The 19316-nt window shown below is 38.3% G+C and overlaps 1 protein-coding gene across 1 annotated transcript; it reads left to right on the top strand.

Annotated features, from left to right (window-relative positions):
• The first annotated feature begins 12588 nt into the window (after positions 1-12588).
• Positions 12589-15006, top strand: LOC106679922 (uncharacterized). Its single transcript, XM_014419321.2, has 2 exons — positions 12589-12667; positions 14208-15006. Exons 1-2 carry the CDS (start codon positions 12659-12661, stop codon positions 14682-14684), a joined length of 486 nt encoding a protein of 161 aa, XP_014274807.1. The 5' UTR covers positions 12589-12658; the 3' UTR covers positions 14685-15006.
• The last annotated feature ends 4310 nt before the right edge of the window (positions 15007-19316 follow it).

The raw sequence follows: 19316 nt of genomic DNA, 5'->3' as shown, positions 1-19316 counted from the left end.
GGACATCAGCTGACAGGTCCATATCAGCTGATCGAGAAAAGCTGACCTATTGTATATAGATAGACGGTCAGGCTCCGCAAATAGATCAGTCTTTGAGAGCACTTCAAGCTTTTCATTTCGTACTCCTCTCTCTCCTATTATTTTTAGTTCCCTATTTTTTTTTTTTTAAAGTTACAGTTCTGACTCTTCATAACTATATGTTATATGTCTATACATAGGAGACATAGTTGGAAGGAGGTGAGAAAGGATTCGAAAAGGTAAGAAGAGGAGAAAGGCGAGCGAAGGATGAAGAAAGAAGACTAGAAGAAATCTGAGGTGCGTACCAGTGGAGAGGCGGCCGCATGTTGGTGAGTTGCAGCGTTGAAGGAAAGCGTGGCGGTCTGCCTATCATCTGTGTGGGAGGAGTACGGTGCCTTATCGACACCGGGAGTTCAAACACCATCTTGTGCTGTGGAGCGTTGGAGAGGCTAAGAGGCGGAGAGGAGACACCCCAGGTGAAGGTATGTAAGTGTAAATTAATCACTCTGGGTGGGCCCTGTAGCGTCGAGGGGGAGGCAAGTATGGGTTTGAGGCGGTGGGGGTTATCCGAGTCGATTACGGTACACGTGGTCAAGGAAATGCCGCGGGAATATAAGGCAATTATAGGATGTTATTTGTTGGTTAGAGTGGGCACAAGAGTTAAGGATACTGCAGGGAGATGGGATATTATAATAGGGGACTACACATTTCCGTGTCAGGGACAAGAGAAGGATGGTAGTGTACGGGTGGGGGCAATTAGTAGTGAAGGTAATTGGAGGAAGGGTATCATGCAGAAGTTTGAGGATATATTCTTTAAAGAAGGGGAGGTGTTATCGGCAACGGGGGGGAGGGTGCACGAAATTGAATTAAAGCGAGAAAAGGTGACCTACGTAAAGGAACGTCGATACCCGCAGGCATTGCGTGATCACATACGGGAGGAAATCGAGAATTTAAAGAAACAAGCCATTATTGTCAATAGCACTTCGCCGTACAATAGTCCCTTATGGGCGGTGAAAAAGAAGGCCGTGCTGGGGAGCAAAAGGAGAATTAGCGAGTAGTTATCGACTATCAAAAATTAAACAAGAATACGGTGGATGAGCGGTACCCGATTCCTCGGTTGGACGATATCCTGGATAGGTCGGGTGGATCAACGATATTTAGCACTCTCGATCTCAAGGCTGGGTATCATCAAATAAGGATGCATCCAAGAAACCAACCGAAAACGCCATTCACGTTTGAACGTGGCCACTACGAGTTTACGCGAATGCCGTTTGGACTGAAGAATGCCCCCATCACTTTTCAGAGACTTATGGATGAATTTCTTAGGGGTATAGACGAGTCCATATCAAGTGTACATGGACGATTTGTTGGTTTTCAGTAAATCGGAGCGGGAACACAAAGCACATCTGGAGACCGTATTAAACAAAATTCGGCAGTTCGGACTCAAATTGTCTCGAGAAAAGTCGTCGTTAGAACAGGAGGAGATCGGCTTCCTGGGACACATCATCTCGAAAGACGGTGTAAAACCCGATGTTCATAAAGTGGAGGCAACGAATGGCAGTCCCCAGAGGTGTAAAAGGGATCAGGCGGTTGTTGGGGGCTTAATTATTACCGATGTATGAAGTATACCTTCAACCGCATTGTAAGACTCACTTCACTTTTGGTTGGCTGGTTGGGTTTGAATGGACTGTATAATTGAAATATGTAATATATTTATTATTGATAAATGTAATAAAATTCTATTGTTTTATGTTACAAGAGGTGTAGGGGGTGACCGATAGAAAACATTATGATTAGATTGTTAGTAGAATTTTGTATGACTGGGCTATGGAATTTGTAGATCTAGCATTGAGGTGGTTGATGATGATGTGGATGTTAACTATTGCTAGATGGACTTACTCCATGGTTCTTTCTTCCCTCCACATTCTTGGGCCTCTCTTCCCTCTGCTGCCGGGAACCACTCAAGTAAATCTACTCATTCATGTAGATATTACCGATGAGTTAACAAAAGAAAAAGATGGACACTCTAGATAGACGCTTCTCTGGCTGAGACAAGATGGCTATCTCTCTAGTCTGGGTTTTTCTCTTGCCACCAAGGAGGAGGCAAGCTTTTGATGCTGGCCACATGGGCGCTACTAATCCTATACATGACAGCCTTTCTGATTCAACCTTTCCGTTGCCGTAGGTTACCGGAACAACCGACGTTTCGTACCGGAGATGGCGGAGCATTTGGTCCCTCTTAACAATCTCCTAAAAAAGAGTAGCCGTATAATGGTAACGCCGGCCATCGATAATAACATCAAACGGTGTGTGGAAAGATTGCAGCGAGATCCGGTACTGGCGAGCCCAGATTTTATCAGACAATTTACGATCACTACGGATGCTAGTGAATACGCGTTGGGGGCGGTACTTTCGCAGGAGAGCGAGCAGGGAGAACGCCCAGTAGCGTACGGTAATAGAAAGTTAACAGACCCAAAATAGCGGTACAGTGCTCTAGAACGAGAACTGTTAGGGATTGTGTGGGCTTTGGAGCACTTCCGACCATACGTATTTGGAAGGGGATTTAGGACACATACGGACCACCGGCCTCTCTAGTGGGTAGGAAAACTGAAAGAGTCCTCCGCGCGCATCACTCGATGGAAGGAGCTTCTAGGCCAATTTAATATGGAGATCGTTTATAAACCGGGGTAGGAGAATGTGGTCGCAGACAGGTTGTCTTGGGCAATAATCGTAAATGTGATTGAGGATGAACAAGGAGAACTGGGAGGGGACGTCCGACAATTCCTACGGGAATGGACCCCGTGGGAAGGAGAGACTTCAACTACACAGCCGCCGGAGGAAGGAACTCCGTCGTCGCGGATCTCTACGGGAGATAGACCGCCCGAGATGGAGGAAATGGGCGAGATTGTAAATGACAAAAAGCTACAGATAATATGGGCTTCATAACTTATATATATATAACGCATTGAAATCGCCCAGTTAAAACTGGAGAATCACGAACTCATATTTTCTTTTGAGCAGTGCTGAAATGTAGTTGGAACGATTTGAGAGGGTAGCTTGTCCTAGCAGGTCGCACGACGAGGACTGGAAAGAGTTGCTCCAGTCAAAGATGAAAAGACCCGCGGAGAGATTCATGCAACTAAGTTCTGGGTATGCAGAGATTGGAAGGAAGTGAAAGACCTCTTTAAAATAAGGTTCAGAGGGAAGGGACCTGCTAGCGGATATGAGAACGTTATTAAAGCTGAAATGAAGTGGGGAGGCCTACCGCACTATACTGATCGACGTGAAGAAGTGGGAATTCTTGCGTCCACTTTTGACGACTTGCCTATAGAGGATCATCGTGAAGGCACCAGGGTGGTAATACGCCGAGTGGTGTAAAGGATGTTTCAGTTGGTAACTTTTGAATGAACCTATTCCAAATGTCCCCATTGAATAGACGGGGGGGGAGGGGTGTAAGAGGGGGACACATGTGTCATGTGATAAAATAAAAAGTGTATACCCTCTGAAAATATTACGAATATAAAATTATATCATTATAAATACAAGTTAATTTCAAAATAAAATTGATCTTAAACAGAAAAGAAAACAATAAGAAAAAATATTTTAAATAAAGTATCATCTAAAGACAAAGAAGACATAGATATGCAAAGTAGCAGTCTTTCAAATACAAATTAATTTAAAAATAAATAAATGAATATTCATAAATAGATAAAAAATATAAAAGTAAATAAAAAATAAAACAAGAACAAGATATAAAAATATTCTTAAACACTTTAACTTCTTCAACAAAAAGAAAAGTTTAACGAAATAATAATAAAATAAAAATTTATACCGTCTGGATATATTTTATATATAAAATAATATTTTTATAAATAATGTGAATTGATCACTCAGGATGGCCCTTGTAAGGTAGAGAGGGAGGTGGAGATAGGGTTGATTCGGTGGGTATTTAGTAGTCAGAACTTACCGGTACATATTGTAGGGAGTATGCAGAAGGTATACAAAGTGGTTTTGGGGTGTGACCTGCTAGGGAAGGTGGGAGCTTGGACACCTCACACACCTCAGACCTCTTCTGATACTAAAGAATCATCGGCACGGATCACTCGTTGGAAGGAGCTTTTGGGCCAGTGTATATCCATATGGATATTTCTTACGAGCCAGGAAAAGAAAATGTGGTGGCAGACTGGCTAGGTGAATTCCCTGAATTCAGCAGTCATTCCCTGACAGAAAATATTCTACCGTTGAGGAATGAGCTCAGAATATTGTATAGGTATTTTGGAGTGACTGCTTTCTTTGGTTTATATAGGAGACCTTTTTCGGATGATTGTTGGAAATCCAATAAAGCAACCAGGGTGTGTCTTTTTTTTCGAATCTGCTAATTATAAATTCCGATAGTCTTGACAGTTGGTGAGAAGTGGAATGACTGTATGAAAACCGAAATGAAAATCAGGAATAATTTCGATGCTCTGAAAAAAAGAATTAAGATGTTTTTTTATTAATGATTCCAGTAATGTTCCAAAAATAGATAATAAACTGATAGGTCTATAGTTACTGATTTGTTTAGCGTTCTTACCAGGGTTGTAAATTGTAAGGAAAATATCCTGTAGGAAGGCAACTGTTAAAAATTAACGTGATGAAAACGACAGCTTTCCGGGGTAACATTTTCATTGCTATGACTGGGATCAAATCATGGCCAGGACTTTTCTTTACATTGAGTTTTTTAATCAGTTCCTGGATTTCTATTGGGGACGTGAATTTAGGTGGGAGCTGAATTGTTGCGAGGGGGAGGCTTAGATTGTCAATTCCACCAGTGACTAAATTCGGACTTATTTCTGTATTGAAGAATGTTTTTTCAAAGAAATTAGCGAAAACTTAAGCTTTTTCGGCGTCACTAGTGATGAATTCATCATTGTCTACAAGACTTGGAGTTTTTTCACGTTTATCCAAGAGACGTCGCGTAGCCTTCCATAATAATCCTTTGATTCTAAATTTTCCACGTATCCCTGATATTTAGAATACACCCATTCATCCAGATCCTTTTTTATTTTCATGTTTGGGGCAGTTCCATTTATTTTTGTGAACAGGGTTTCTAGTGCGCATCCACTGTCTGCTTACGTGATTTTTTCTTTAATTTTTAGTAGTATTGATTTTGGGCAGCTACCAAAAAATGGTTTTCCCTTTAAATGGAAAGGTCGTACAGTTGCCTCATGTAAACTGTTTGAGACCGACTCATTTAACGTCGTTATACTTTTATCAATTTCTTGAGCGGTAGGGAAATTGTTTTTCAGTTGTAATTTTTCATCGACAAGAATTTTGTGCGTTTCCCAATCGATTACTCCATTAATGAGGGATTTTCTCACCGTTTCATTGTTTATCTCAGTTGATAAATTAATTAATACAGGGATATTATCCGAATTTAATGCTGTGATCACTTGAGAAGAGAGAGGAAAACTAAAATTTTTGGTTAATACTATATCCAGAATGTCAGATTTACTGCCTGGTCTGTAAAAAGTAGGTTCATTTGGTGCATGTATTTGAATATTGTGCCTTGAGTATCAAGAATATCAATAAAAATAATATTAAAGTAAAGGATATCAAAAAGTATTTCCAATAGAATTTGATTTATGGCATTCTCAATAAATGTTTTTACAATTAATGTCACCTAAAACTAATGTATGGTTCCCCGGTGGTAATAATTTTAATATTTTGTCTTGAATTAGTTTTTTATTTGGAGGTTTATAAACTGCTGTGACAACGGTAGAAGGAGACGAGTGTAAACGAAGCGAAACAACCTCTATATTAAATACGTTGGTAATAATGTTTTCAGAGAAATCAATTTTATTTTTGATTATTAAGGCTACACCACCAGAGGTAGTCGAACATTCCCAGGCTACTGCAGGACATTCTGTTATAAATTGTATATTTATTAATTCATTAGTTACACTACCTCTATTTTAATTATTATTATTTTTTTTCAAATCACTTTTTTTTTTAATTATTAGAGAGCAATAGTTTGTTTTTTAAGTGTACAAATATCATTATTTTTTTGTTATTAATTTTTACTTTTCTCTTTTATCAAGAATAATTATTCTTATCTATTTATTTTATCTTTTTTTTCCTTTTAATTATAACATTGTATGTACTTAGGGGAGTCTTTTATACTAGTCTATACCCCCCTCCCGTAATCAACTGTTAAAAAAAAATTTAATGTAACTGTTATATCAAATATGTAAGGCCCACCAGGCCGATTAAAATAAATTAAATAATAATTAACGACAAGAAGAGACAAATTATTTGGAAGACAAAAACCACCGGATTGACGAAAATTAAATATAGTGAGTAGCGTCAGTGGGGGTTCAAAAATGAACTAACCAAAACTGCCAGCCAGTAATAAATTAGGACTGGCTCCGCTTCCCCGGGAGGTAGTATAATTTTCAGAGCTTAACAATTTGAATAAAATGATGATTTGTTATATGGTCTCAGGCGACTTGTTCCCAGGCATTGCCTTAACTGAGACTGGGTATTAAATAAACAATAAAATTACATAGACTGTAAGGGGACTTGGTCCCTTACAATGCCAATGGGGCATTGTTATTCCCAGGCATTGCCTAACTATGAAAATTTATTAAAAATAAACAATAAAATTATATACTGTCTCAGGGGACTTGCTCCCTGACAATGCCAATGGGGCATTGTTATTCCCAGGCATTGCCTAACTATGAAAATTTATTAAAAATAAACAATAAAATTATATACTGTCTCAGGGGACTTGCTCCCTGACAATGCCAATGGGGACTTGATCCCGGCATTGCCTTACTCTGAGACAGTATTACTGAAGGGACTTGCTCCCTGACAATGCCTAATGAGGAATTGATATTAAATGATAGACAATAAATTTGGTTTGGATTTAGTTATACAAAAAAAAACAACATAATTATTGACAAGATGAAATAATATGTATATCCAGGAAAATTAAATATAGCAGCTGGTAGCTGTAGAATTGGGTAAGCCAAAATATATGTATAATATTGTTAATTTGTTAACATTAACTTTGATTTATGGTGGGTCTTATTGCTGTGATGAGATGTCTTACGTGAGATGAGCGGCAGGAAAAGAAGTTGTCATCTGTCCGTCCTGTTGCGATGGGCCCACCTCCGCGCTGAGAGCCCCTATTGCCACACTCGCCCGGGTTACATGGGCATCCTTTGCCAAGCACTGGTAACAGAGTGGGCAATCTTTTTGCCGCACTTTTATCGCAAGTTCTACGCGCTTCAATACGTCGTATCCGACGATCAGGTCGAATCCCGGGATCATCTCAGTAATGATGTGAATCACGTTTGGGCCTCGTATCCGGTAAGTTCTTTAAGGTCGAGAACAGTCTCCCCCAGCGTTCGACATTTGTCATTAACCGTCGATATTGAACACGCGTATTTCTTCCATCCCATCCAAAGTCCAAGTTTTTCCGCCGATCTCCTACTAATTACTGAGTTCGTGCTCCCTGTATCGATAAGAAAATGACCGGTCATTACTCATATTTGCTCATACCGGTCTCACCCAACCTCGCCACGGGGAACCTTGTCCCTTAGCCCCGTATTCGCGCTGTTAATAGTGATTACTCGGTTGGTTGCCCCATCCAATACAGCGTCCTCTATCTGAGCGCGCGCGTCCCCCCAACAGCTCCGCTCCCGATGGCCCTCCCCTCCAAGGATTCTCCCCGCTTACCTCATGCCTCGTTGCAGCCGGACAACTGTGCCCAGACCGGACGCTCTCGTCTCCCGAAGATTCATCGCTGGTGTAGTGCCATCTACTTCTCTCTCCGGTTCGTCTCCCCCTCCAGTCCTGGTTATTGACCTCCATCGGCTCTGGCTGTGGTTCCCTCCTCGTTGGTCCGTGATTGCGCCTTGGGCACTCTCTTGCGACATGTCCCTGCCTGCCACACTCGTAGCACCTCGTGAGCTTACATTGCGATGCAATGTGACCTTTGCGGTTGCACTCGTAACAGCGCCTTTCTGATCTCCGCCTCCTATCGTCTGGCCCCTTGCTCGGTCGTTTTTCGAAATTTCCCCCGCGGCTAATCCGCCTGGTCGGGCTACGTTGGCGTCTTCTCGGGGATCTGACTTCAGTCCAATCTTCTTCTGGCTTCCCCAAACGGGCTTAATTACGCTCTCTTGCGTACACCAGCTCGTGGGCGCATTCTATGAAGCCGCGGTCCCTGGGTAACGAACCTGGTCGATCTAGATAATGGTTCAGCTGTACCTTCAGTATTCCCCTCAGGAGCTCCATTTTCTGAGCACCCTCTGTTGGACCGCATGTTTTTACCATCTTCTCCGTCAGCCTATTATGTAAGAGAAGGAGCTTCTCAGCAAACTCGCCCTCTGATTGGCTTTGGATTCTCCGTTCTTTAAATAGGTAGAATACATCTTCTTCTGGAGTCCACCTGCCTCCGCCGTACAACCTCTTGAGCCGCGTCTTTAGCGTTTCCCAGGGAAGGGTCGAGCCATCTTGTATGAAGTATGACCCACCAGCGAGGCCACGGGCGATGCCATCGCTAGTTTGCTAAATAAATCGAACTCCGTTATCCACTTGTATTCTTTCCACGTGAATGAGTCCACTTGGAGCTCACTGAGTGGTGTTTCTGCCGTGGGCGTCTCCTCGTCGATTCCTTGTGGTGGATGGCGATCGTACTTAGTACTTAGGCATACGCCACACTGCACAATAGTGTCCTGGATAGTTCGTTTTATCCTCTGCCAGAAGTAACACCGCCCTAACGCTTGGAATGTTTCACTAAGTCCCTTGTGATTTGTTTAGCCCTGATGCGCGAGCGTTACCTCTTTTTGCCTCTCTGGATGTTGAAGTGTCGCTATAGACCCTGAATCTTGTCCCAGATCACTGCGTTTCCGACCTACAAGTGATGTATCTGTCCTGCTTTTAATGCATCCTTCAGTGCCATGCAGATCTGCGTTAGCACTTGGAGGTGACCAAATAGTCGAGATACTACTTTTATTATATTTGCAGTATTCAATTTTCGTCGGGCCTGCAGTCCTGATAATCTGGTGTCGTTTATCGTTGATGATATAATCAAGTTCTTCCAACTCCGCAGGCCTACCATTAGATGATTCATCGTCTACAGACGCCCCCTCTCTGGACTCTATTTCTGGGGTTCCTGGTTTTGCGTCCTCTGCCGGGGTCTATTCGCTTAAGAACTGCCTTACATTTCCCGATAGACCTTCAGATCCGCTACCAGATGTCTCGTTAGCAGGAGCAAACGCGACTACGTTGGAATGGGTTAAAGTACGTACAGCAACAGTACAGGACAGAAAAGCTGTCTCCAACCTCGAGCGGTTCACCGGTGAGATGTGTGAACTAAACAATTTCTTAAAAGGGGGCGACATGCTGAAGAACTGAAGGAAAACGGCCGAAAACCTGCTTGATATTGATGACACAGGGGCGCTAAGAGCAGCGGCCGTCAGAAGACAACCGAAGTATGCATATTCAGGCAGATGAGGAGACGTCCTGGTGTGTGGTTAAAGATAGACTGCAAAAGGCGTTTGGAGGAGGAAGGTGGACCCCGAAGGAAGACAACTTCATGATGTTTCGAGAAACGAAGTAACCTCGGATGTCCAATGGGTAGAACGCTAGCGAACTCCTAGCACGATACAACCGCATTGCAGACAATCTGAGTGAAATGATGGCGGCAGATCATTTGCAGGGACGCATACAGTTTCTGTCACTGCTCTTCAAAGTGCAGCTAGCATAGGAATTAGAGAAGAAGGAAGGCCTGCGGAGAGATCGTATATTATATCATTTATTACGAAGAGATCACATATCATTTATAGAGTGGTCAAGACCTCATGTACACAAGTGAGAGAGCGGAGAAGGCGTGAAGTGGAAGAGCCAGAATGAACTCGGATGAACTCGGATCGAACACCACTGGTCGAGAAACAACTTTAACCCGTGGCGTAGGCGGTAATACAAGGGCAAGGGAAGAGAAACACGGAGAGCAGATCGAACCAGACGAAGCCCAGAAGCAAAGGGCGGAAAAAGGACAATAAGTAAAAAATAAGATAAAAGTATGTAACAGTAAGTGCCATGGCTGTGGAAAGGTGGGACACCTGTTGGCGCAGTGCCCGCGAACCAGATATTTTGAATGCGGAAGTGGAGGGCACATCGCCCGTATATTTTTAGCAGGAACGGTGCTGGGCAAGGCGAACCGATGGAGTTGAACGCTCAACAGATAAGGAGAAGGAACTTCCGGCAGAGGCCAAGCGACCTATCAAGCGAATCTTCGGTGGCGTCCGGAATATTAGAGACGGATGGAGAAGAAGATGAACCAGAGCACGGAAGAAGGCATAGTGGTAGAGGAGGAGCGTGGGGAACAGGATCCAGAGGAAAGGCAGCACGCGAGATCTGAGGAGGATGCCCGTAGAGAGGCGGCCGCACCTTGAGGATTTATCACGTAAGAGAGGAACACGGCGGTCTGCATATAATAAGTGTGAAGGGAGGCGTTAGCTGCGCCTTGAAAACACATGTAGCTCAAGTACGATTGTTTACGCCCGTAGGGCCATTCAGAATGATCATTATGGAGAACATAATATTGTTACAATAATTTTTTTTTAATAGTCTTTTTTATGTTATTGTACGAGGAAATCTTTTATTTTATTATTATGTTTTATTTATGTATATAGAGTTTATTTGTATGTACGAACATTCCTCGTAAACTCAAAATATGACATAAATATATACAAATAAAACACAGAGAAATAGCTACACATGAAATACAATAATAGAACGTAAGAATATATATATACATTTAACCCTAGAAAAAAAAAATATCCTGTATGAAAAAATATATATAAATAAACAACATTCTCTGTATAAGGAAGTTTCTAAATTAGAAATCGAACCCTTCACCAACGGCTTAAAATTTAAAATTCGGTCGCAACATTGCTATGGGGTGAGTATCTTAAAACAAGATCAATCACAGATGCGCTACAATTTTTTCACAAACAGGACATTTTGTTGAGTTCAGCGGTGAGTTTGTGGTCATTAAGACCTGTCTTAGGTATTTACTATACCCAGTTTTTAACGTTGCTGTATCTGAAGCAGTACTAAGAAGAAGGGCTTCCCGTGTAATTTAAGGGCCTGGAGCAATATAAATTTTGCAAACTCTTCCTAAATAAGAAGTTTAAGTTTTTGAACAATAATCTATTTTCACGCGTTTCGAGAGAAGAAAGCAATCAACTGTCACACCGGTTCTAGATGCTAGTTCTAGTCCGAACTGTCTGTCTGGTTCTAGTTGCAACAACGTCGGGAGGCTGCAGAGTTCGGTAGGTGGACTTACAGGTTGATACCTGATGAAGGTTCGTGGTATGGTAACAGAAATGGTGAGGTGGATTTTTATGTACTTTTGATCGGGCACGGCAGTAGCAGTAGCAGTGCTTCTTTAAATTGGACACCGTAGGATTCGTAAGCTTTGCGATGGAGGAAACGGCGGAGCATGTGTTTTTTTGACTTGCATACGCTTTGCAGAAGAAAGAAAGAAATGGAAGGGATTGAGAGGAGTCAATATTTTATAAGAAAACTTGGTGAGACAAATGCTGAGATGCATTTTGGTAGAGCGGTCGAGAGGGCTAGAAGAAATGACTAGGATGGAATAAACAAGTAGCGACAAGTGACCTTAGAACCATGCGAAGGTAAACATTAGGTATAATTCAACCATTTCTCTCTATGAAGGAAGGCCTAGCGATGGTCGGTATGGCAAGGAATAGGTGTGGGGAGGTGTTTTTTGTGGGTGAAAATTCACACGATTAAGTTCGGCCTACTGGTGTCTTTTGATGATTTCCATCGATCCTCGTAAAAAAAACAACACATTTTCACACAAAGAGTTTTTTGGAAACTTGGTTATTTGGACTTAAGGGACTATCACAATAATTTCAGTGGAATATATTCCATATATAAGTATGTGATAGTAAAAAATCAGGAGCTGTGCGCGCATCACACATTTAGCTATTTAATAACAAAGCAAAGGTAATGGTAATTACGTTAGCATCAAATAAAAAAACATCTGGAGTTAGAAAAAAACCGCGTTCGCATAAGATCACGCAGTCAAACTCATATTAGACCAGATCTTTAACTATGCATTTTTCTCATTTTATATTACCTTAAATGACTCTATAAATAACATACTATTTTTTTCTAAAATATTTCCAATTGTATAGAATATTACTACTGCTCTTATTTCTTGAAAAATGTTTTAATTTGGAAAAATAAAAATGGGAGATAATTGATTATTTAAGATAATAAAAATTTAACGTACGTTAGAGGAAGATTTTTAAGAATTCGTCATTTAAGGATTTTTCAGCTGGGGCGTACTTCTGCTAACGCCCCAGCTGAAAAAACCGTGTGGAATTCTCACCAAATATTTTTAATTTAAATAAGTGTTTGAATTAACAATGACTAAAAAAGTATTTTATTTCTTTTCTCTTGTTTTTACTGTAAAATGAAATACGACACGTGTTCCTAAGAACTTAATGCGCTATTAAACTGCCACTATCATAGAAGTTAATGAACCGCTATCTGATTTTTGTTTTTTATAGACCATTGTTTCTTTTCTTATTCATTCTCATTAGTGAATTTGAGCATGTCTGAGGTATGTATATTCGTTTTGTTATTACAATTGAACGATTAAAAAATATTAATATGAATCTTGGTTGTTTTATTTATACATTTTTATTTTATGTTTTGTGTATCTTCATTAGTGGGGTAGATATTAAATTATCTGAACCAAAGGAATTAGTCGGAAAACGTTTTCGATCCTGCCAGCTGAGCGCGGTGCTGGGGTAAGATAATATTCCTGGTCTCCTTCCACTCGTGGAAAAGTATAATCAACGCACATAAACTAAATTATAGTTTATAAATTATGTTAGGCCTTTATTATTATTACTATTATTAAAAAAAATTCATATTTTAGGACTTTTCTAGTTAGGGACATTTCTAGCAATCGGGAATAATCGGGCGGTCTCAGCTTTTTTTATTCTAATAGGATGTATCTATTTTTCCCTTTTTCTCCTCTCAAGTTATTTTTTATAAACTATGTAATATTTTGTATTTGTTAATTTTTTATTATTTGTTAACAATGACAACTATTTCTTTGTTTTTTAATAAACAAAATTAAAAGTATGGAAGAGAAATATTGTTTGGAAACTCGCCATTTAAGCCCTGTTAGACTATCTCAATGAAGATAAGACCTATCTGGTATTAAATGCTTAGCTTGTGTCTAAAGGATGACCCGCAATACTTTTCATTTTATTTATAGCTAAGTGAAAATAAACTTTTGATTTATAATGTATATGTGTAAAGATATATATAATTCCGAAGCTACCAGTGAGTGCTTCCAACATCCATCACATGATGGAGTCTTTATTTTATTTTTCATAAACCTTTTCCTTGGCTGTTGCTGCTTCCATATCTTAACATATATTTGAATGTGCTACGACGTTATCAAAGTAAGGAGGATGAAGTTCTACCATCTGATCTTGATTATTAAGGAAAAGAGCAGCACATGTGGCTCTAGGAACAATATGGGATTTTTGGCGTACTGTTTGTAGATTTCCCTATTCGGATGGGTAATATGGTACTTTATGTTATGATCAATTTGTATTTTGTGGAGGAAGATAAGCTTCTATCTTGTTCAATCCGTCTCTTGTTAACTTTATCGACTCCTCTCGTGGCTAAGTATTCATTGTAGTCTTACAATCATATGATTTTATAATCTGTTATTATATCTGTCACCCCAGTGAATATGTGGTTAAGTCGAATTTTGGTCAAAATGAGTTAAGTGGTCTAAGAGAATCACAGAGGCAACATCTTCATTGTGCATAAGTGTCTAAGTCAGTCAACGTTTTAAAGCAGAGTTATTGCGATGTGTTTTTTTCGATGATTTACCACAGACACCTGATTTTACATAAATGTTCAAACTTTAAAAGTTGTCCCCTGAAAAGTAAGGAATTTTGACTTAACCACATATTCACTGGGGTTACAGATATTTGCTTTCTTTAAACTAGAAAACATCTGTAACAAAATTAATAATATTAATTATTATTTATAACGAGGACCCTTGTTTACTACTGAATTTTCTCTTTTTGAGAATTTTAAAAATTGTTAATTGAGTAATGTTTCCTTATTTGCAGATAATGGAACTGATCATTTTTACATTTCTCTGCAGCAGAGCAATGCTTGGAGTCGCTCATGGGCAAAGCATACCTCTGAATATTACAGGAATGGAAACTACACCTCGAGCTCAAAATCCGGAAAACAATACGCAAGAACCTGTTGTTCAGGATGTTCAGAAAAATGGTACAGTAGATGAGAAAGTCCCTGAAATAATGAAAATATCAGCGCGTGCCAACAACCAAGAAGAATATATTCAGGAAGCTGATACAGATGAATTAAAACAAAGATTTGGCATTGAGGGAGGCCTAAATCTGATAGAAAGAGCCGCGAACTTTCCTATGGAAGTAGCAGGAGATATCGGAACACTCATTAGTGGATTACTTGAATATACTTCAAGAACTACAGCAAATTTAGCAGAAGGGTTGGCAAAAGCAGGGGTTACAAACTATCTCCGAAGTAATCCAGGTTTTCAGCAATATTTAGCAAAACATTAAATTTATCACAATTATTCCTAAAAATTTGTCTGGATTGGTGTACCAATCTGGAGGAATTCTCTCCTATCTTAAAAATGCTTTTTAATCTTTGTATTCCTAGTTTTCCTACTTTCTAAAACGACAACACATAAGTCTCTACAGTAAAGAATTACCTAATTGGAATTATCATTATCACTAACAAAGAAATTTTGTGATATCCTTTCTTTTTATCTTTTGGTGAAATAGAAAAATCCAGATACAAATATTATCTGTCATCTTGCTGCAAGTTTTTTCTATTGTTTGTAAAAACTTTATATTCTATAAATTATAAGTTGTCGTCATATATACACTATTTATTATCCTTTTATATTATATCTTTCTGGACACAGTGAAGATACGTTACATCTAACAAATGCTATATTATATAACTTTTTCGCAAGCAGTTTTACTATTAACATGATAAATTATACGTGTGATTGGTATAGTATGTTATTATTAGCAGGCTTTAGATATAGATTTTCTTTATTAAAATATTAAATTAGAAAGATGTTATCATTTGCTTTTCTTATATAGTGGCACAATTATAAATAAGTATTCTCGATTTTTTTGTTAACGTATAGAGAAAATGGTGTGATTTCAACACAAACAGTGGCACTTCATTTTTTCTGATAATAGCGAAGCGGAGCGTAAAGTAAATGAGATTGTTGGTTTTGTGCTCATATCATAGAAGACTAAGTAATAACGACAAAGGACAGAATTGATCTATCCAACAGTGATTATTGTACTGCCCAGAAAAAAAATTAGTTTCACAACATCAATTTGTAGCAATATAAAAATTCATATTTAAAAAAAAAGTTCTGATGCTTAAGTAAAACTTAATGTTACCGCTTTGCCTGGTAGAACAATTGTGCACCTATAGTACAAGAGCCCAAGAGGGGAAAAAAGGCTGTTATCTCACCTCAATTTTTGATTACTTTAATGAAAACTATGTATGATTACTAGTCAAAATTAATGAGTCTGCCAAGTATAGGTGGGGAGAATAAAAAATGGTGGCTGTTTCAAAGCGATAAAAAAAATTAATTTTTCATTCGGAGCTCTATATCATAAAAAGTAGGAATAATACAAGAAAACCTAAGACAACGTAATTTAAAGAAGAGCTAGTTTGCTAAAATATGAGCCCTAATAGATAAATTTACTATCAATAGTTCTCGAGATATAGCTTTTTAAAAAGCAACATTTCATAAAAATGGGATGTACTAAAAGATCAGTAGTTAGTGAATTTATTTTGAAAAATCTATATCTCCAAAACCATTTGATGTACATATCTCTTTTAGCACTCAAATTAAAGCTAGTGTATAGAGCTATAGAGTAGTTTATTATGTTTATCTTCGTAGGAGTAATAGTTTTCATGAAATTTGTTAAAATAAATTGATTTATTGTTGTTCGGACAAATTTTCAATTGCCAAATTCATATTCATATGTGAATATATAAAAACTAAACCCCCTACGAAGATAAGTGTCATAAACTACTTTATGGAAAGTTAAATTTCCATTATTTTGAGTGTTGGCAGATATATGTGTGTCTTATGGATCGAGAGATATATTTTTTCAAAAATCCAACATTTTATAAAAACAACTAGAAATTAACATTTTGTGATTTTATTTTGTCAAATATCATAAAAACTACTACTCCTACAAAGATAAACATAATTAACTATTTTATAGTAAATTTAACTAGCTTTACTTTCGCTGGCAGACATCTGTACGTTTAATGGTTTCTGAAATAAAGTTTTCATAAATCAAACTCATGGTCTGAACTACTATGAATCAATTTATTTTAGCAAATATCATGAAAACTACTATTCCTAGGAAGGTAATGGTCATAAACTTTTTATAGTCCACTAAACTAGTTTTAATTTGAGTGCTGATAGACATCCTGAGGGTTTCTGATATATAGAGATAGAGTTCCTGAGATATAAATTCCCTAAAACAAATTAACTTACTACTAATCTTTCAGTATATTTTTAAGAAATTTTACTTTTTAAAAAGATATATCTCGAGAACTATTGGACGCAAATAGCTCTATTAGAGCTAATATTTCAGCAAATTTACTTTTCTTTAAATAATGGGCTCTTATGTTTTCTAGTGTTATTGATAGTTTTTAAGATATAGAGCTCTGAATGAAAAATTAATGTTTTGAAACAGCCACCATTTTTTATTCCCCCTACCTATACTTGGCAGACTCATCAATTTTGACTAGTAATTATACATAGTTTTCATTAAAGTAATAAAAAATTTGGGGTGGGATAACTACCTTTTTTTCTTCCCGGCTCTTTTACTTCTAAGTATACTCTAAAACATAAAGAAATAACAAGCATATCTACTGAAGAAAATCTATTTTTCGCCCAAAGGAAAATACAAGATTTGTTAAATAACAATCATATCCTGAAATCATAACATTTTATTGAATAATATTTTGAAAATTTTTATAATAATTGATAATCACTTTATTTATTGATAAGTATTCTTACAATCTGCCACAAACTTGAGAAATGAGTAATAGTGCTAATTGAACACATTCATACCAAAAAAGAAAAAAAAAGAGAAAAATAAATAAAATCTCTATAAAATATAAATAAATAAAATGAACATAATCAAACAATGTAAAATAGATTATATACAATATTTACAATCTCGACCTGTGGATCTCCAAGTCCACTCTATCCTCCACGTAGAGGGGTAGAGCTGAGCCCTTCAGAATCGCAGCGCAGCCCTCTCACCGCGTCACTGGTAATGAGCCAGTGGAGGCTGAGCTAGCGTACTAAATCGCAGCCACTCTACTAGAGCGGGGCATCTGGCCGTTGCCAAATCTCCAATTGCCGATTTAATTTTACAAACCTTGGTCCTATCCTATATACAGTTTTCACAGCTGACATTCCTACCCATCCTAACACAATCCTCACCACGTATGCCGATGACACATGTCTATTGTCAGTGAACAATGATCCTTACATTGTATCCCAAACCCTCCAATCCCCACATCACCACCCTTGAAGAGTGGTGCCAAAACTGGAGGATTAAAATAAATTCCAATAAATCCCACCAAATCACATTTACCCTTCGACGTAAACCCATGACCTCTTCCCCTACAATATCCTTTAATAATACCCCACTTATTCCTGTCGAACAGATCCGTTACTTAGGACTACATCTCGACAAACGACTGACATGGAATCCTCATACAAGACTAAAAAGACAAGAAACGGCTCGTAGATTCCGACTATATATATATAGATACCGTTCCTTACATAATAAACTTCTCAACCACCCAAATCCACTTGCTCCTAACCTGGCTTCTCCTTCATTACCTAATAATCCTCCTAGGCGTCTGAAAAGAAGATGGCCTCGAGATCTTCTCTAGAAATGTTATTGGAGTTCTATCAGTGGGTAGATTCTCTACATGTTTTTATCATGTCACTATGTCACCTATAGCAAATTTACTTGTTGTATATATGTGTATACAGTTGTAAATATCAATAAATAAATTATTAAAAAAAAAAAAAAAAAATTTACAAAAGGTCTCTTGGCCATTACCGTTTCAACCTTCGAGGTGGGTTGTAAGGATGGGTAGATAAGGGTTTGAAATAAAGGATTAGGATGGCTGGAAAGGTTTATATGGAATTTTTAGAATTTGGTTGATTTGAGGTCAAGGACAAAATGGATATGAAGGTAACGGTGTAGTGTTCTGTTGGAAACGTAATAAGGTGCATTTACTATAGTTCTAAGGATTTTGGATTGAAAGGATTAGATACGTTTGATGATTCGAAGGTTTAGCTGTTCCCCAAAGTTATAGTCTGTAGGTCTAAATAGGTCTGAGGATAGTCTTATAAATTAGTAGTTTTCTAGTAATTTGTAGTAGTTTTGTAGTAATTAGTAGTATCATATTGAAGATTAGAGGTGCAGCTGAGTAGTCGGTAAAGTTCCCTGAATCGTCTGTTCACCTCTTTTCTTTTAAGTCTAGTGTGTTAGTTCCAGTTGAGTCTTTCGTCTAGAATAAATTCAAGATCTCGCACTGAGTCGGATCTGGGTAAAGGAATATTATTAAAAGAAAGGATTCATTGATTTTTATACGCCATTGATTGCTCAATCAACATTGCTCAATCTGGGTGAGGTGTTTTTGGAGAATAGATGAGGCTGTTACAAGATCAGAATGGGAGGATAGAATGGCTGTATCGTCAATAAATGTTGCCAGGAACGCATTGGAAGTGGTGGGAATGTCAGTAGTGAAGAGAATGTAGATGACAGGACCTAAGGCACTGCCTGGGGAACCCCTGTCTCGATTGGATAAATATTCGAGTACTAAGAACAACTGAAAACTCAAAAGGAGTGATTTGATAGGTAGGAGCGGAAGATAAAGTATAAGGTCTGAGATAATATGAACTTGAGTTTGAAAAGCAATCCGGCATGCCATACTCGGTCAAAAAGCTTGCGCTTTGCCCAGAATGGCACCCGAGAAGTATTGTTCCTTTTCAAGAGGCATATTGAATGACTCTGAGACCTTGTTGAACTGTAAAGTGTCTAGGCGGAATTCAAATTGATGTGCAGGAAAACTCTGTGATTTCACTATGGATAGAATACGTTTTAGGGGTTTAA

Source organism: Halyomorpha halys, unplaced genomic scaffold, assembly GCF_000696795.3.
Source record: "Halyomorpha halys isolate HHAL.00 unplaced genomic scaffold, Hhal_1.1 Scaffold233.1, whole genome shotgun sequence".
Taxonomy (NCBI): Eukaryota; Metazoa; Arthropoda; class Insecta; order Hemiptera; family Pentatomidae; genus Halyomorpha; species Halyomorpha halys.
The sequence above is the reverse complement of the archived record's forward strand: the minus strand, read 5'-3'. Positions and strand labels throughout refer to the sequence as shown.